The following is a 20,177-nucleotide window of genomic DNA, read 5'->3' as shown; positions in this document are numbered from 1 at the left end:
GATAAAGTCAGTAAGAACATAAAGTCTAGAGGGGACCACCAAAGTTTGCCTCTTACCATGTAATCCTGGGCAAAGTAACTTCTTCCCCTTAGTTTGCACATATGAACATGGAGGTACTTGTACCTATTATGGGGTGGCTGTAGGGACTAAATAGGATGCTACATGGAGGCACAGTGTACAGTAAATATCAACTTTTCTCAAGGTTACTTTGGGCCATACTTTAGGGTCTGGGTCATTTGTCAATCCCAACATGCCAAGAATAAGTATCCTTTTCTGCTTTAAGAGGATAGATGGCTTGCCCAGAGAGCCCTTTAGCTAATATGCAAGGGGGGCTGGAATTTGAAAAAACAAAACCCTTGGATCAGGCTGTAATCCCAATACTCCCAAAGCTAAGGCTGGAGGACTACAAGTTGAAAACCAGCATGGGCTATAGAGTTGACCCTTGGGGAAAAAATTAAAAATGTTTTAGTGATGTCCCAGAGAGGTAGAGTTGTGAGCAGCCCCAGTGCCCCCTGGAAGTGGTTCTGTCTTGACCGGCATTCTGCCAGGCTAGCTCCTCCCTTCCTCATATGTCGTTCCATGACCAGCTAGATAAAGCCTTTCTGACCTGTAAGTACCCTACAGTCAGAGGCCAACAAGAGGCTTGAAAAACAATAGCCACAATGCAGTTAACAAAATTAACCATCATGTTCTCTACATGGTCCTGTAGCCAGTCCACATGCCCATTTTTAGTCATCTCTGTGTTTGACTGATGTCTCCTGGGTTTCTGTGACTCTGTGAAGGAACTGGAAGCCCCCAGGATTTACACTGTTTCTGCTGGATCCCAGAGTCCTTTCCTTTTGCTTCTTCCCTCCTCTGAAGCCATGTGGTTTAAGTCACATGAAGCTGTGCCTGGAGCAGACCATGAAGAACCACTTTAGGCCAACGAAGTTGCTCATGTACCCCCTTTATGATAGTCTGGTTTGACCTTTGGGTAGAGTAAATAAATAGTTGCTGTCTTTTGGAGCTGAAGTCGTGCACTAGAACTCTGTGGGAACATTTGAAATAATTGATATTGATCAACAGCTCCAAAACTTTTGTCTAGGAGTATTTACACTTTGAAAAACTGCAGCAGCACTGCAAAAGCATTCCTCCCTGTGAGGAGACCTATGGATACCCAGGTGCTGCCGCTAATGTAGAGTCTAATGTAAGTCTAGTGTAGAGCCGTGAAGTGTACCCATTGGTGCATTTCAGCATACAACAACAATCAACCCACTGCATGCCGACGTAAATAATATATGTGTTTTAAAAGAAACACAGTATCATTTTCTAAAACAACAGCTGCATGGTTAAACCTCTGGCAGATGACGTCATTATCTGAGTTCAGTCTGTGGTGCTATGGTATCACACAATTGCTGGACCGTTCCACAGTGCCACCAGAGGGCAGAGTGAAGAGGACAGTGTGGTGGTTGACATCACATTCTCCCTGAAAAGGCTTAAGAACCTATTTCAGGTGCTTTCCCACATCAGTGCTAGAAGTCTCTGCCAGCCTGGTACTGTCACAGACTGGCTTGACCTGAGACTGAATTCCAGTCAGAGAAGAAAGGGGTGCTCTTGGGGAAGCTGTGTGGGAACTGAGGCTGGCCTTGTGCAGTTAGCATCACAGTGGAAGGCCATCCAAATACTAAGTAAACTCCTTTGGACATATAGTGGCCCTCTAATGTCTCTTGCCATGAAAGACTGCAGGTAGGTCCTGACCCTTCAAGGTGTGGATATTGTAAGTCTGTTATTCTCATCTTTTCTCCTGTTAATAATATTCAGAAAAAAATGTATTCCATTAAGGAAAAAATATGGATTTTCAGCCAGACTCTCTCCTCGCCTCCTTAGGACCAATTCTGATTCTGCTCTTCACACGAGTGCTCTGAGCACCAAACCCCAGGACCCCTATGGAGGAGGAGGCCAGTCAGCCTGGCCTGCCCCATACATGGGTAAGACACACAGGCCTCTGCTAACAGCATCTGTGTCTCCTGCTTCTGCGCTGTGTGCAGTGCATGCCCTCCCCGGGTTCGGTGGTCTTCAGGGCAGAGCTCGCAGCAGGGGAAGAGTGTGTTCCTGACCGCATTCTGATGCTTTGCTTCCTTGCTTCTCCATGACTCCTGCTTCCCTTTTGGCATCTCCTGGCTCTGGCTTCCTCTTCCCTATGGCACCAGCGCTTTTCTAGGCACTTACATCTTTTGCACAGGCTCCTCCTGTAGCATCCTGGCTGCTCTTCTCCTGGTGCACAGCCCTGAAGCCTAATCTTATGTTGGGTTCTCCAAGGCCTCCTTCTGTTACTGGTAAAGCCAGATTAGAAGGGGCTTCACTTTGTGGGTCCAAGGAGCTTGTATGGCAGAACCTCTGGATGAGGTGGACGCTCCGGGGATGAGGTGGACCCTCCCAGGGCCAGCAGTACTAGCACAGGCAGCCCCTCTGGAAGGAGCAATTAAGACAGGGGCCAGGGGAGAGTCAAGGAGACCTCTCTACAGGAAGACATGTCCCAGAGAACAAGGCGAGAGAGGGAACAGAATGGAAGCTGAGTATCGTCTTCTGCTCCTTGTTTCCCACTTCTGCTCAGAACATGTTTCGGTTGTCCAGAGAAAGTCTGAAAGAGAAAGGCCAGGAACCATGACAGGGCAGACTTGTGCCACCTCATGCTCTCTGCTTCCATTGTTAACCCTCTCTGCTCCGAATACTCTCCTGCCTTCACTATGCCCCACCTTGAGACCATAAGCCACAATGCCCAGCCCCACCCCTAGCCAGCCTAGTCCTCATGGCTGTGTGAACTCACTGCTGTTCTGCTGTTTCATCCTGTTCCCATGTCCCCTCCCCCACCTCAGTATAAAAGCCTCAGCTGTATCTGGACTTCAGTGGAGCCTTTCATGACCTTCCTCCTTCTCTGGTCCTGAGCTACCCATGCCCTCCCGTGTCCCAACCTCCTGCAAGCAGGTGCTGTGATGACTGCTTCTTGGAGTAGACGTACATCTCTCTGCTTAGGGTGAATTTCTTGAAGGCAGTATTTTAAAAGTCTTGTCCTATCTGACACAGTGCTGATACAGTGAGGCCCACTTAGGTCACACAGTTCTGAGCACACCCCAGAACTCACTGTAGGTGCTCACTTCTAGCCTGCACCCAAAGTAAGGATGCTTCATCCACATACTTCCCAAGCTTGTCTGTCTGGGCCTTCTAATCTAGAAAGAACATGACTGGAGTTATCTGTTCCATGTATAGGTTGACTTTGTTTATGAGGACTGGCCTACATACTAGCCTTTTTGGTTTTCTTTACAGTTATGTTCCATTTAAAGCCTAAAATATTTGTTTCTTTTGAAGAGAGCCATTCATGGCCTTCCTTTTTGTATATAGTATGGATGGGATTTGATGTCGTTGTTATGTTTATTCCCTTTGTACAATTCATTTGTTGAAACGACTCTTTGCTTGTAAAGTCTGAGAGCTTTGGAATAGGTTGGGGACACTGCTGTATTTCCGCACATGGGAATATGAGAGGGACGTTGGCAGGGAAGTTGGAATTGGATATGGGTCACTGAACAGTGTAGAGAGGTGGGGTATGTGGGAGGTTAGAGATTGGCTCTGGGATAGGTGGAGATGGATATTATAAACAAAGCCTTAAAAAGCAGAGACTAACCAAGGAGGTGCCTGTGCGCACAGCAAGGCCTTTGCCACACTGACTGGGAGCCAGCTAGCCTAGTACGATGGCCCCTGGAACCCCTGTATTCCCGCCTCAGCTTTGTGCTGAGATTATCCTTTTCTAGAGGCCTAGAGAGGACAAGGGAATCACGAGTAAGGAACATTTGAGCTTCTATATAAAGAAAAAGAAAGTAACTGAAGAAACTGAATTGAACGTCTATTCTACAAGTTACTTGGTCTCTGAAGGAAGAGGTGAGAGCTGTCAGCAGGTGTGGGGAGGAACAACCCACATTGGTCCATGCGCAGCAAGAAAGCAGGAAGGAGGAGGGGCAGTCTTGGACAGGGCCCTCAGGTTGCCTTGGGAACTTTGGTGGCCTCTCCTTTTCATGTCAGTGTTAGACATCGTGGGGTCGCAGTGTCTGCCAACTACAGAAGGTGGGCCAACCCCCAGCAGGGATGTCTGCACTGTGTGCTGCTCCTGCAGTCGCCTTCAAGACCACAGAACTCAGAAACACATCCAAATATGGGTGTGTTTACATGGGAAAGCCAGTGTGTTTAAAATATTATCCAAGTCTCCAAGGATGAGAATTATTTCTGGAGAATTATATTTGTTGGTGGGAGCTATTTTAAATGGTTTTTATGTATTTTCCCCCTGTAATTCATTAAAGTTTTTCCTTTTCTTTACTTTTGGATTTTAAAAATATCAACTAGCTTTACGAAAAAGTATTTCTTTTTATAGGACCCACCAAATAAAGTAAAGATTTTAAAATATAATCAAAAGCGCAGAAGTATGTCCTCTGCTCAGAACGGTAATGATGGCCTTTGCTGGGCACAGAGGTGGAGGCCCTTCACCATTGTCGTTATTGGGAACAGATCAGGAGGGAGCATCTGCTTGCAGTATGGCGACACAAGCCATCAAGTAGACAAAACAGTCGCCAGCTCAGTTTCATCCCTAGGAAGCAAAGCCATTAGCCTGATACATGGTTGGTAGTGTTCATAATGGTTATTGAGTTACACGACAACTATGCAAATGATATAAAGTCATAAATGACAGAAATAAACTTTTATACAACCAAACAGGGTTTTTATAATTTCCCTCTTGTTTAATTGCCCATGCCCATGGTAGCATGTGCAGTTTAATTACTGTTTGGTATACACATATGGATCAGCACAGTAGCTCTCTGTGACATTTGCCCTGTCACACAGCCTAGCTTTATCAACCCAAACTGTCCCCCTCTCACAGTAGATTGGAGAAGGAGCTAAAGTGGCCCTTATTAGCAGCTTAGGAGCTAAGAGCAAAAGAGTGCAGACCGTGGCTGCCGATGGCCATCCCTGAGGACTGTAGAGCCTTCAGTCTCGGCTGAGGGGCAGAGATGTAGTCTGTATTCAGTGGCCCTTGAACCAGCAGTGAGCTCTGACCCACAGCGGTAAGGAGACGTTAAAGTGAAGTAGCCATAGAGAGCGAGCCTGTTAACCACACTTGTCTACCTGACACAAGTCCCTCAGGTCTAAAGACTCACCAGGAGCCGGGGAGAAGGCTCAGCCGGTGAAATCCTGGCCATGCAAACATGAAAACCAGCGTCTGTGTCCCTGGAATCCATGTAAAAATCAGATGTGCAGTACGGTAATCCGAATACTTCCATGGGAAGGTGAGAAGTGGAGACAGGGGAACCCCCAAAGGTCATGAGCAGATGGTATGGCGTGTGCGGCGGCAGACAAGAAGACAGCCTGCCTCAAAGAGGGCTGGAGTGGAGCAACAGCCAGGGTGGTCCTCTGCCATGCACACAGGTCATGGATTGCACGTGTGTGTGTGCGCGCGCACACACACACACACACACACACACAGAATATAAAATGAAAGTGTCATCGGTGTGGCAGGGAGGTCTAGATGGGAAGTCTGTGAGTCTAGAACGTAGGATGCACTGTGGTTACCATTTCTGCACCCCATCTTTCTACTTCACATGAAGTCTATGAGGAGCTATCTAGGCTTGCCAGACATGAGAGCACATTAAAGGAATATGGACTCAAATGTATTTTGTTACGTCAGCCCTCTAAGACTCCAAGGCTACCAAGTTTCCTGCAACACATGTGACCTTGGCCGTTGCTGTCCTGACCCTGTGGGACTGCTTTGAATTAATGTCCTCTATTTCCAGATAATTAGTCATAAGTCTCTGCCTTTTGTTTTCAACTGTTTTGTTATAGCTGTGCTCTTTGGTATTTGTGTGTTTGTGGTAGTATGTAATAGTAGCAGTAATAGAAATCTAAATTTGGCTATTTAATTATTGAAATAAACCTGTCAGTCATTACTGCTGCTGTCCTTTGGCAACTTAAGTGGACGGCCTGAGAGCAGTGTGCAATCTTTTACCCCACCCCCACCCCCTTCACTAGAGCAAGCTCTGCTCTTTCTCTCCCTCAGTGTGCCATGTAGTTTTGGTCTTCACTGCCACACCCTACTTTACTGCTTTTTGTCCAGTCTTTTGGTTTTCTATCTGTCTTCCTGGCCTCAAGGCTGCCCCACAGCCTCATGCTGTACTACAAACACAGTCTCTGACTGGGTTAGCTCTAACCCAGGTCTCTGCTCTCTACTTCATCCATATGACCAGCAGACTTCTTCGCCCATGTCTCCCACTCCTCTAGCTCATGCGTAGCCAGATGTCACCACTTCCCGTCTCTGCTGTCTGTGTCTGCCTCTGCTCCCTTTCCTTACTCCTCCGCTCTGCCTGTTTTCACTGAGGCAGCCCTTTAACCTTGCTTCCTCTTGCCTGAACTCCTCCAGGCACAGCACAGCTGCGAGGGACATAGACTTTCTGAAGGCACCCTGCCCAGAAAGCTAGTCCCAGAGCTCGCAGTGTGACCTTGGGCAGGATAATAGTTCCTAAATTGCTCCAAGGATTACAGGAGAGCACAGCGTGAGGTGCCAGGTACACAGCAGCGGTTCCCATCTTACCTTCCTCTTCTTCAGTGCCTACCCAGGGATGTCCCTGCCCCCTGCTCCAGTCTGAGGAAGAGGGTGGCACCAGCAGGGTACCACACAGGGAACCGGCTCGCCTCTGAGGTGCTTTCGCTGTCATAGCTCTTCCTGTACAGGCACTGCTCAGCCTTAGTACTTAGACTTCGTGTCTTGAAGATGGAGAGACTCTTAACATACCACAATAGACCATTGCATAAAACGGCATTCATCATTTTTAACAAAATAATCACATTTTAGTGATCAGAATGGGCAAGTTCCCTACTCTTTCTTTAAAAGCTATACTTAAAAGTTTGACTGAGAAGTCTCTCTCCCCTCCTCCTGTCACAGCTGACTCTGGACATTACCTTTGCACGCTTCATTTCCTGATGGCCTGTGCAGGCAGCCTGTCCTTGCAGTCCTCAGTCACAGAGCGAATGAGCAGTAGCTTAGTCCAGCTCTGTGCAGCTTGGCCCCTTTGCATTGCTTTTTTAATTGTTTTCTTTTCAAAACAAGGTTTCTCTGTGTAGCCCTGGCTCTCCTGGAACTTGCTCTGTAGACCAGGCTGGCCTCTAACTCAGAGATCCACCTCCTTCTTCCTCTCCAGTGCTGGGATTAAGGGCATCCACCACCACTGCCTGGCTTCTTTACTGTTTTACTTTTTGCTTTGTCTGTCTGTGGTGTTGGACTCAAATCCATGGCAGGTCACACACCTGCATCAACATCTCTAAAGGCTGTGTCCAAGAATCCTGTCTTAGCAGACGTACCCTAGTGGTCGTGTAGATGCACTTTAAAAAAAGGTTTTAGTCACTTACTTAGGTTCTGTTTTTCTGGTTGCCTGAGAGAAGGCCTGTGTTTTGTGAGCAAGCTTAATTAATGAACCTTTGGCACCTTTGGGAGCTCTTAGTGTCCATCCTGCCCCTGGGCTCCACTAAGATGCTACAGCTTCTGCCACTTACAGAATCTGCTGCCACGACGTCTGTCCTCCTACCTGTGCCTGGTCACTGCCCCGACCTTCTGTTGCACACTGCAGAGACTGAGCGAGTATCTGCTGAGTGGATGATTGTTATGTGTTTAATTTCTATAGACTAATTTGGGCTAGTTTATAGTTTAACCATTTCCTCTAGAAACTTAGCTAAGCTGAGCTATGTTTAAAGGCTTAGACTTGAGTTTTTAATAACGATTCAGTGCTGAGAACTGACTTGGTATAACTGATTGCTCTGAGGAGAATGGTTACCCAGTCCATGTTAGGGACGGCTATTCAGTTTTAGCCTAGAAGTGCAGAAGGAGCTATATGTAGTCATCGGCAGTATGCCTCATGGGCTAGCTGCTCTTCAGTCAGGACTGATTCCAAATCGGTTTTTTAAATTATCTGTGAATAGCCATCACATAAGGATATCGCATATACTGACTTCAGATATAAGCACGGGAGAGTCCAGAATATGTCACAGGGCCTGTCCTGGAACTTGGACCCATGGTAGCTGGCACATCAGTGATAGGGACTCCAAGTCCACCTGCCCACCCCGTGGGTCACACGTTTGGGAGGGTGACAAGACAGACTTTTTTTGCTTTGTGTTTTGAAGACAGGTTCCCAGACTTTGTCTGCACTGTTCTTTTGAGTTGGCAGGAACCTTTGGGACTAAGACACTTTTGAAGGAAAAGCTCTTGGGCACCAACTCTAGATGTGGAATGACGTCATGTGTTTGTAGAAGGAATCCAAAGCACCTCGATGAGCTCTGATGTGTCAGAACTACTGTAGGGTTTCAAACATTACGTTTCAAGTCAAAAAGCCATTCTAATGCACGAATCAATGAGAGCACCACATATAAAAGTGTGTATTTGTTTTTCTCTTCCCTACCAGGTTTCTGTGATGGTGAAAATGATGGCCGTGGGGAAGGTACGAATGGGCGCTGGGGCGGGATGCTGGGATACATGAATGTATGTAGTATGTATGTATGTACATATATATATACCTACATATGCTGATATACATATATATGCACATGTGTACACACATATATACATATATGTATATACAGATATATGTATCTGTAACCTTTCAATGCCTTGACAGTCACATTTGTGTAAAGGCTGGCCACTGTTGCTTGGATTACTTATCTGAGATGTTCTAAGTATCTGGACATGATCAAAGCCCTAAGAAAGGAAATGTGTGAGTACATTACAATGGCCCCTTGTTACCCACGTCCTCTCAATACCATGGTCACAAGACTGTGCAAGGAAGCAAGAGTTGTAGCCACATGAAAATGTGAATTAGTCAAGCACTTAAGCAGTTGTTCCACTACCCTCTCTCAGCACTGCCTTGGCCCTTTTAGTAAGTCGCTGTGAGAGCGACTGATAGGCTTAAACAGTTCAGGGAAAGGCAAGCTTGGGCTAAGGATGCAGCTCAGATGCTGGACTGCTTGCCATGCATGCGCGAAGCCCAGCTTCACCAAATGAGCCAGGAATATCGGTGCACTCCTGAGTCCTCTACTTGTGAGCTGGAGGCTGGAAGAGCAGAAGTTCAGGGATAGCCTTAGCTACACGTAGCGCTTGAGACTAGCCTGGGATACATGAGATCCTGTCTCAAAGAAAAGTACAAATTTATTTTAAGTTAAAATTATACATTTTACAGACACTGAACTCCATAAAGCCTGATAAACCCATGTAAGAGATCTGCTGAACTCTCACTGACTGTCATCCACAAAGGCCCAACCTGTTCACTCGGTCACTCGGTCCCGGGCACTGGTGGATGAAGCTGAATGGCTACATTAGTCTGTGTGTGGTAGAGACCACGCTTGTGGAGGACATAAACAAGGACGTCCACATGAGAGGCCAAGCTCTCAGATATCACCATAAAATCATAAAAACTTGAAACTGATCTGTTTAATCACCCAGGGGAGAGATGAAATAGACTCAAGGCCTTCCTCAGTTAATTCTTCAAAGAATTCCCAACAAACCTGTACGTGGAAGAAACTACAGTGAATTCCCCAGAGGAAACAACCAGTTAAGGCAAGGCAGCCTGTCCCTATAGTGATCTCTTAGGAGCCTTAAGTCATGGGGCCGCCTTGCTTAGCCTCCCAGGGAGCCTTACGGTAGTCCATCCTTGTTCTCCTACTCTCTGGAACCACAAAGGCTGAAAGCCAGTTGCTCTTGTCTCCAGTTGTGGAGAGCCCCTGTGGGTCTGCATGCCCCAGGCACTGTTTATTAAGCATTACCCAGAAGCAGAACAGAGTCCTAGAACCTCACAGGGCTTACAGCTCTGAAGCATTTATTTAGTGATTAGAAAAAGAAAGCCAACGAGATCATAGACAAAATTTACTCTTCAGAGGGGAGTAATCCAGCTGGGGTGGCTCAGGGTGGGAGTTCAGGACTTTGTAGGGCCCTAGGTCCTATCCTTAGCAACACACAGAGAGAAACAAAGAAAAGAAGGACAGGGAGCAAGTTCCGTGAGAGCAGGACTGATGGACACCAAGGCACACTCACAAAGCCTGCTTGTCTCAGCAGGAGGAGCATTTGTCGCACTGGTGCTGGAAAGTTAGCCATAATGAAGACTGTGCCAGTCACTCATAATTATTTCCTAACTTTTACTGACTTGGAAATAAAAGAAACTTAATTTAGAGTTTTTATTTTAAGTGCTTTTCTTAGAGATCATTTTGAAATTTTGGCCCCCATTGTGTTGTTGGTTGTTCTTTGAGATATGGTATCTCTTAGCCCAGGCTTGCACTGAACTCCTGGTCCTCCTATTTCTGCTTCTCCCATGCTGGGATTATAGGCCTGTACCAATGCACTTAACTTTGATCTCAGTTTTAAATGATTTCCTGGGGTCCTATTGCTCATCTTGTGAGGGCCAAGGGCAGGACATCAAGACAGTCACAGGGGAGCCCTGAAGTCCCGAGAACCCTGCAGACTCTCTCTTGCTGAGCAGTCTCCAGGGTCTGCTGTGATCTTCCTGATGTTAGGTCACATAGTTCCTCAGAACTTGCCTTTGACCTCTGGCCTGTGTCTGAGAACAAAAAGCCTTTACTTGTTTGTGGCTCAGCCTTGCTCTCACTGGTTTGGCTGAGAGCATTAAAGCAGGTCGTCAAGGAGCAGTCCCTTGCCGCAGAGCCAGGTTGTTTTAGAACAGAAAGAGCCGTGGGAGCCCCTATCAGTTTCATAGCCAAACCTGGCGGGTTACCAATCCTTTATCTCTAACTGTGTGCACAGACGCACACCACACATATGTGGATGTATGTGGACATGGGGGAGGGGGGCTCCTGCACATATGTGCACATTTATGTAGAAGCCCAAAGTTGAGTGTCCTCCCTGATTTCTCTCCACTTTGTTTATTGAGGTAGGAAGTCCTGTTGAATCCTGCGCTTGCCTGATTAAACTAGGGTAGCTAGCTTGCTCCGGAGAGCCTGTCTCTGCCCCTGGTGCTCTGGGATTACAGGCATCTGCCATACGTACCTGGCTTTTCCATGGGTTCTGGGGATCAAACTCTGGCCCTCACTCTTACAGGGCAAGTGCTCTATCTACTGAGCCATCTGCTCACACCACCTCATCTCCATCTGTTGCCTTCTTTACGCCATCTTTTCTTGGTTGGTGTGTGTTTCCCTGTATCCCCTTTCCCCACACCTGCAGAGCCCTGGCCAGGCCTCAGACTTGCACATTTGATTCCCTGCCGGCTCACCTTTACCTACCCCGTGGTCGAATAATGAGAGCAGGCTGACTGTGCTTGCTGCTGCTTCTTCCCTAAGCCCTCTGTGTGTTCCTCACTCTCATGCTCGAATGCCTTTTGCTGTGTCTGAAGGGAGCCCAGAGCCCCCCGCTCCCAAGCCTCACCGTTCTGCTGCTTGTCTGCTCTGAAGCAAGGATGTGTCTCTCCTGGGTTTCCTTCAGGGTTACTAAGAGTCATAGTCCCTGGCAAGTTTATAGGTTTCCTCAAGTTTGAATCCATTAACTGTTCCTTCAGCCCCTACAGCGACACACAGAGGACTAGAGAGATGGCTCAGTGGGTGAGAGTACAGGCTGTCCTTCCAAAGGACCTGGGTTCAATTCCTAGCATACAGGTGGTGGCTCACCACTATCTATAACTAGTTCAGGGGATCTGATGCCCTCTTCTGGTTTCCATAGGCACTGTTGTTCATATAGTACATAGAAACACATAGACAAAACACCCATACTCACAAAATAATACAATAATTAAAGAAAAAAAGTATGTTAAAAATAGTATTTGCTAAAAAAAAAAAAAATCATGTTCACTAGTCAGGGTGGCACATGCCTGTAATCCCACCACTTGAGAGGATAGCTGAGAGTCTGAGGCAGCCTGAGCTACATAGCAGGCTCCAGGACGGCCAACCCTCAATGCTAAGAGCCATTTTTTCCTTTTCCTTTGGGACAGGGTCTGAGATATGTGGCTCTAGCTCTCCTGGCATTTCCTATGTAGAGAATGCTGGCCTCAGATTCACAGAGATCCACCTGCCTCTGCCCCTGCCTCCCTGGTGTGTGGGCTTAGAGGTTTGCAACCACCCATCCCACCTCCCACCCCCGCCCCCAGCAGTTTTAAACAAAGCTAATTCAATGAACGCGTTTTGTGCTTCTTCTCCCTTTCGTAGCCGCCTTCCCCGGTCTGCTGAAGGAAGAGAATCTGTTAAACGTCCCGAAGCCACTGCCCAAACAACTGTGGGAGACCAAGGAGGTGGGTGAGCCGTCCCGTTGTGCTTGTCTGTCCTGGCACTCTGTCCCGCAGAGGGGACGTGGAAAACAGAACTGGGGAAAAGGGAAGAGAGGATTTTTCTGGACACTGATGTTGGAAAGACACAGTAGGGAGCACTGTCCCCAAGGGATCACCATGACCTGTCCGTGATTAGTGATTCCATGGCTTCCTTGCTTTCCTGTTAGTTTGCTGGGAATTTTGTTCTCGAACAAAAACTGTTAAGCTACTGCACCTTACGTAGTCAGAAGCTCGGAAACGTGGGCATGGAAGGTCATCTCCAGCCCCTGTTGAGAATTACTGTCAGGCCAGATGATCTTTTCTGAAATCAAAGGCCTTGCGAGGCAGCAGTGAGTCATCTGTTTACTACAATTTCTGAGCTTTGAATGTTAGTATCTGAAATCCTAGTCACCGGCCTCCCTCCACTTCACTTTGTAAACCTCACCCACAGCCGAGAGGAAGTCCCTAGGCTTAGCTTGGCCTCTTTCTGTAGAGGGCTGTCTTGTGAGAAAAGTCCTCCTTCTAGTCCCTAGTGATGCCCAGATGCAGTTGGCTGTTTGACCTCTGTGTTTAACGCGCCCCCCCCCCCCCAAGCCCCCGCAGGATCCCATTGGTCCTGCTCTCTGACACACACCCCCCAAAGGATCCCATTGGTCCTGCTCTCTGACACACACCCCCCACAGGATCCCATTGGTTCTGCTCTCAGACCAACCCCCCACAGGATCCCATTGGTTCTGCTCTCAGACCAACCGCCCACCGGAAGTCTCAGCTAGCATCAGTGTGGTCTTGAAAGCTTTTTATAAAAGCAAGATCTGTGGTTGATGTTTTATCTTTAGTCCTAAAAGAAGCCAGATAATGGTGTGTAGGTGTGCTCACAAGTACCAGGAGCTGCTCTCTCTGGAGACAGTTGTCTCCCTTGGTCCTGTGGCTCTGCAGTGTCCACTCCGTCCCCTACTGACACATGTTCTAGTTCCCTGTCCTTTCCCTCCTCCCTCTCCCATTGCCCTGTTTTGCTTTTTTATTTCCATCTTTTTCTTTATTGCTAATTGAAAAAAAAAATTTAAAATCTGAATATGCAAAAGATCTGCCTTTTTGAAGGAAGTAACATTTAACTAGAAGATAAATTAGTAAGGAATCAAGTTTTTAAAATATGTTGTTATACTTCTTTCGACTGGAAATTTAAGAAATTTAAAATTCCTCAAAACTGAAATGACTGCTGTGCAGATGCCCTTGGCTTACTCTGTCTGTCTTGTCCTCTACTAGGGTACCCAGATCCCCACTTTTCAAACATTTGAATTTGTCTGTGTACTGAGTAAGCCAAGTTTTCTTTGTCTCTTCCCAGATCCAATCCCTGTCTGGACGCCCTCGGTCCTGTGATGTTGGGGGCGGCAGGTAAGTCATGCTCCTTCTGCTGAAGGTTTTCCCGTCTTTCCCGCTGTCTGGACTGAGAACTGGGACTTGCTGTTATAAGCTCAAGTCAGCTGTAGTTGCATAAAAACATCTGTTCTCTTTGGTACTCAGATTTCATGTATTTGAGACAGTTCATTACATAGCTGATAGAAGCCAGTGAAATCACCCTGCATGTGTTTGAGAGTAGCCCAACAACAGACTCTGAGCACACAGAACCTGCCTGGTAGAAGCAGAAATGTGTACGTGTCAGCCATAGCCATGGCATCAGTTGACAGGAAAGGAAATCATAAGCTAATTTGATTGTCTATATAGATAGAAGTAAATTTTTGTGGATATACTTAATGCCTCTGAGCTGTGCATGCAAAAATGGTCAAAGCAATAAATGCTACTACAATTTTAAAAATTGATGAGTACAAAGACTCGCAATTTAAAACGAATCTATGGCACTGTGCATTGATTAATTTTATTTTGTTTTATTTTATGGCAAGCATTTCATTATGTAACCCCAACTAACCTAAAATTAACTATGTAGACTAGTCTGTCCTTGAACTCACTGATACCATTCAGTACCTGCCTCCCAATTGCTGAGATGAAAGGTTTGTGCCACCACACCCAGCTTAATAAGTGGATTTTGTAACATATGGATTTACTTCCTAAAGGATTTTGGTATGGATTATAGAAACACATACAGTATAAAAATGCCTGTAACATGAACAGATCTGAAGCATTTGTGAGAGAGATGAGGCTAAGGGAGAATAAAGAGGCAGAAGGATTGTGAGGCCAAGGTGTTGACTCAGCAAAGGAGGCCCAGGTGGGGACTCAGTTGAGGACCCCAGCAAGCTGCTATTTGGGGAGCCTTGAAACAGCCAGAAGGATGGGCTGTGTAGGTCTTGATGGAGACCCCTGAGCTGGGCAGTGTCCTGAGAGAGGACTGAGAAAGTTGCCTGCGGTTTGTCAGAGCAACTCTCACCACAGCCTCACAGCAGGTGACCACAGCCAGCCCAGGAACAGCCAGTCTTCCCAGGGCCAAAACAGTGTGATTGAGAATGAGGTCTTTGCATGACCTAGCCTGACACAAACACACATTTTAGAAGATCTATGGGAGAACTAAATTAACTCCGGGCGTTCCTAAATAGTATTTCACAGAATCTCTCATGAGTTTGCATCAGGGAACTGAGTCCCGATAGCTCGGACATGCTGTTTTGGCCAGTTAAATAGTAACTTCTGTAATTAAAAGCCTACTGACCTGAGAAGAGAGTTGACCTCTTTAGAACAACAGAGAGCCTGCTGTGACTTGACAGGACCAAGAAGACCAGCCCAGCCAGAGATGCAGGGCCTTCCTACAGACAGGGCCAAGATTTTTAAGAACCAATTTGAGGGCTAGGATTGTAGCTCAGTTAATAAAGTATTTGGCTAGCATGCACAAAGCCGAGGTTCTAGCCCCAGCCCTGCATGAACTATGGCTGATGGTGCACATCTGCAGCAATCAGGAGGTGATTGCAGGAGGATCTGAAGTTTATGGTCCTCCTCTGCTACATAGCAAGTCTGAGGCCAGTCTGGGATAATTAATACCCTGTCTAAAAAATGGGGGAGGACTGAAGATAAGACTGACCATAGGGGTAAGAGAGCTTGCTATGTAAACATAAGGGCCTGAGTTCAGGTCCCTGGTATCCATGTGAAAACTGAGTATAGTTATACACTCCTGTTACTCTAGCGATATGGAGGGAGTAGAAACAAGGGAATTGCTGGGGCTTGTTGACCACCAGCCAAGTTCCAGATTCAGTGAGAAACAAGGAAAAAAGGCAGAGAATGATTTAAGGCAGGACAACTGGTATCTTCCTCTTGCCTCTTCACATGCACCCACACACATACATTTAATTAATTGATTGATTAACTAATTGGTTGAATGAAAGCATGCCTTGGTTGACACCTCAAACAAATCAACACTCGGGGCTCTGATACCCTATATCAGAGAACTGGGGCTACAGTCTGGGGAGCTCTGGAGCTAGCATCTGCTAGGTTACGGGGTTGCCTTCCTGCTCTGAACAGTAGCATTCCGTTTGTTCGTACAGACGATTATTGACTCCTAATTTTAAGGACAGATCCAGCAATAAACAGAACAGGTCAGTCCCTGCTTGCAGAGTGCCGGTGTTCTTGGTGAAACAGAAAGAGAAAAGGAGGCAAAGCCAAGGAAGACGCGGATGAGCCGTGGGGATAGATGCTGAGGAAAGCCATCTGATAGGGTAAGGCTGACAGAATCCAGCCTGAGGAAAGGGACCCAGGCAGAGAGAACAGCAAGTGCAAAGACCCTGATGAGCATAGGGAAGCTGTGTAGTTGGAGCATACTGAGACTTGGTTCTAGAAGAATTTGAACCATGAAGATCATTGCTTGCCGTACATCAGATCTAGCAGGGACTGGAGCCATGGTAGCAACATCCGGGAAGTGACCATTTGTATTTCTCTCAACTACAGAGTTGTTTTGATGTCACTAAGGACCAGGTTCACATTGGTCCCATCTCGGTCCTCCTCAACCCACCTGGCCATGGCTCTCGTCCCAGCATTCATTCCGTCCTGCTGGCACGAGAGCTCACCTGCCCTTGCAGTGAGCTGCCCTACTACCCTGGTTTTCTTGTGCTTGGACTTTTGCACTCCTGCCATCTGAAAGATAGGATCTACATGCGTGTTTCTACAGCATTTCCTCCACTCGTCCACATGACCCCATCCACTACCAGGCTCTCCCCAGCCTTCGGTTAACTGCACTCTGGCCCTTTTCCATGGAGAAGAGGCTGTTACAGAGCAGACACACTCTGTTACAGAGCGGCCGACACCTGCTCCCCACCCCACCCCCTGCCTCTTCTCCTATCAGGGGTGAAGGTGCCATGCTGTCAAGGTGGATTACTTCCATTTCCTCTGTGCTGGCTTTTCTGAGGCCTTTCCCCATTACTTAGCATCCATCCCCTCTGGTTCCTAGAATTCTCATCCACAAGTATATATATACTTTATGTGTAAGGGTGTTTTGCCTGCATGTATATGTGTACCATGTGTGTGCCGAGTGTTGTAGGCCAAAAGAGAGTGTCATATCCTCTGGAACTGGAGTCACAGATGGTTCTGAGCCACCTTAGATGCTGGTGAACCTGGGTGTTCTGGGCAACCAGTTCTCTTAGCTCCTGAGGCCTCTCTAGCTAGCCACAGTTTTGAAGTAACCCAGCTTCTGCTTCCACTGTTTCAATTTAAGCATCCTCTAGACTATGAGTAGCCTCCTCCAGAGCTCCCTCTGTGAGGGACATCCCAGCTGCATGTCAGACTGTGCAGCCAAGCTGAGGACCTAGACAGAAGTTATGTTCTTACCCATCTCCATGCCCCTCCCCTAGTCTGCTGTGGGCTTTAATGAGTGGCTTCCCCAGGCCAGGAGCCAGGATTCCTGAGTCCTGCCACAGATATCTCTGGCATCCATCCCCACTTCCCATGGTCCCACGCCGCTGTACTCTCCAGTTTGGTAACTCAGCAAGTTCAGTTGCCTCTTGGCCTCCAGACCCTGCTCCTTGCCCCTCAGATCTGACCACCATCCTGCCCTAAGGACCACCATCCCTTAGCTTTCCCTTGCTGCCCTTGTTCTCAGCCCTCTATCCAGCCTCAGGTATTCTGTGCCTGCCCCACCTCCAGCACTCCCCACCCTCCTAACCCTGACCATCAGTGGTTATCAGTCGTCACAGTTCCTAGATAGATCATGTGCTTCCTGCCTCCCTTTTGCCCCTGCTTTGACCTCCACCTGAGATGGTTTTCCTGCCTAGCTCACCTGAATTCTTTAGCTCCCAATGGCCTCCAGAAAGCCTCCTCCCTCTGCTGGTCACTGCCTCCGTTCTAGACTGGACGCCATCCAGCTCTGCTATTGCAGGAGTGAGCTGGTTAGTTCACAAGTTGCACTTGTTAGGACTGCCTCCTGCCTTGTCAGAGTCTCCTGCAGGCCCTGATGCCAATAGTTGCGCCTGGTCACTCTCCTCAAGGTGTGTGTGTTGAGTGGCTCATTCCTTCTCCCTTCTCTGGCTCATGTGGTGTTCTTCAGCCAGTCCTCTCTCTCGTCAGCCAGTCCTCTCTCGTCAGCCACACTGCTCTGTCCTGGATTGGCCCCGGGGCACTGTAAGAGCCTTCTGACCTGACCTGCTGTACCTCTCTCTGCTCCCGTAAGCCATCTCTCACGCTGTAACCACAGTCTTCCCAACAACATCTTCCCTTCTGTTTCCTCCACGTCTGCCTCTCCCTCTTCACCTCTCAACACCTGCACTGCCTCAGCCACACCAGGTATCTTGAGGTACTATGAGCACCATGTCATGCGAAGCCTTCCTCAACATGACTCTTCTTGTCTTTGGCATCTCTTGCTTTTGTGCTTAGAGTTACTTGTCCCTCTTGGTCGTACCACCCTAGCCGCTCCTAGCACAGCATGCTTCCTACTCACTGTGTTACAGTTGCATGCTGGATTGTTCCATTGCTCCTTCTTTGGGCCCTCCTAAGAACGTGCTTCCTTCATAAGAGTACTAAGAAGCCTTGTCCTTAAGAGGGCCCACTCCCAAGCTGCCAGAGTTAAGAACTGCAGGGACCCACAGTACACATGTATGTGTGATAGCCACATACCTGCCTTCCCGTACAGAACAGGACTGGGTGTTGGAAGGAAATATAGACTAAGGATTGTATGTTAATACAAAGCCCCAAGAATCCTGGGATGTCTACATTTCAGTCCAATCTATTATAAGGTATGCTTTGTCTAGACGCAAGGGTTTTTTCCTTTGATTTATAACTTTGCAGGATTAAAGCAGGAGCTGGGGTCAGGGCTCAGTGGATCAGAGCTTTTGCTGTGAAAGTTCGAGAAGCTGAGTTTAAATTCCCAGAACCTCTGTGAAAAGCTGGGCATGGCCGCTACACATGTGGCTATAGCCCTATTGCTGTAGGAAGTAGAAGCAGGAGAATTACTGGGCTGGCTGCTTCCAGCCTAGTTCCAGGTCCAGTGAGACCCTGTGTCAAGGGAATAACGTAGAGAGGAACAGAACAGGGCCCCTGACAGCCTCCCCAGTCCCTGTATATGTCACCCCTCCTCTAACACACATAGACTAAAGCAGATGCAATGCTAACTCCCCTTGCAGTTTGCATCCTTGCTCCCGATGTGCAGACATCGAGGACAGACCCGCCATGGATATAGCCGTACTTGCTCACCAGTGTACCCTTGGGCCTGCCTTGGGCCTGGCGCACAGTGACCGGCCAGTCAGTGGCTTTAATAAATGAACGGCAATGGTTTCCTTATTTTCAAGATTATGGAAACTTGCCTGGAGAGATGGGTCAGTGATAAAGAGCACTTATTGCTCTTACAGAGGGACCAGTGAGTGACCTACAACCACTTGTGACTCCAGCTCCAGGGGTCCAACACCCTTTCTTAGTTAGGGTTGTTATTGCTGTGATGGACCACCATGACCAGGAACAGCTTGGGGAGACAGGGGTCTTTCTTTGCTCACAGTACATGTAACAGTTCATCATCAAAAGCAGTAAGGATGGAAACTCACACAGGCCGGGAACCTGGAGGCAGGAGCTGGTGCAGAGGCCATGGAGCAGTGCTGCCTACTGGCTTGCTCCCATAGCTTGCTAAGCCTGCTTTCTTATAGAACCCAGGACCACCAGCCCCACAGTGGCCCCACCATAATAAGCTGGGGTCCCCTCCATCAGTCACTAATTAAGATAATGCCCTACAAGCTTGCCTACAGCCAATCTTATGGAACATTTTATCAGAGGACTTTAGCTTGTGTCAAGTTGTCATAAAACAACTGTCTTTCTGGCCTTCAAGGTCACCTGTAGTCCCATGAACACACACACACACACACATACACAGACACACCACACTACACATAAACAAATAAAAATAAAATAAATATTTAAAAAGCAAAAAATTGGTTTTTTTAAAAGATTTATTTATTTCATTTTTATATGAATACACCGTAGCTGTCTTCAGACACCAGAAGAGATCATCAGATCCCATTACAGATGGTTGTGAGCCATGATGTTCTTGCTGGGAATTGAACTAAGGACCTCTGAAAGAGCAGTCAGTGCTCTTAACCACTGAGCCTTCTCTCCAGCAGCCCCAAATTCTTATGCTTTTAAACGTTTTTGAAAATTTGATTGAAACAATATATCCTGGAAGATATCTAGTTGCCCAAAAATACTTTTCTTGTATGTAGTTTTGATAGCAAAAATAATTTAGAAAGCTAGCAAAAAGAACTCTAAATATGATGTAAGATTTTACATTTTATAAGTGACTTACAATTTGCAAAGTAATCTGTCTCATTTAACATGCCAGGAAGTGGCATTCCAGAGAAAATAAGTTGACAGACTGCATTGTCATGAGAGGCAGAGCCTACGTGGGACTTCAGTCATCAACAAGGAAGAGGCATCATATGCATCCCATTTTCCCACAGCCAAGCACAT

General features: G+C 47.3%; 1 protein-coding gene across 4 annotated transcripts in view; it reads left to right on the top strand.

Annotated features, from left to right (window-relative positions):
- Crtc3 (CREB regulated transcription coactivator 3) overlaps positions 1 to 20,177 on the top strand; it is a 102,300-nt gene that overhangs the window by 68,906 nt on the left and 13,217 nt on the right. For 2 of the 4 annotated variants that reach the window (NM_001427241.1, XM_087576498.1), the window contains 4 exon segments: positions 1,867 to 1,967; positions 8,469 to 8,504; positions 12,205 to 12,287; positions 13,645 to 13,694. In NM_001427241.1, the coding sequence (NP_001414170.1) occupies positions 1,867 to 1,967; positions 8,469 to 8,504; positions 12,205 to 12,287; positions 13,645 to 13,694 (270 nt within the window). 4 annotated transcript variants of the gene reach the window in all.

The sequence above is a fragment of the Rattus norvegicus genome, chromosome 1 (assembly GCF_021556685.1).
Source record: "Rattus norvegicus strain SHRSP/BbbUtx chromosome 1, alternate assembly SHRSP_T2T, whole genome shotgun sequence".
Classification (NCBI taxonomy): Eukaryota; Metazoa; Chordata; class Mammalia; order Rodentia; family Muridae; genus Rattus; species Rattus norvegicus.
The sequence above is the reverse complement of the archived record's forward strand: the minus strand, read 5'-3'. Positions and strand labels throughout refer to the sequence as shown.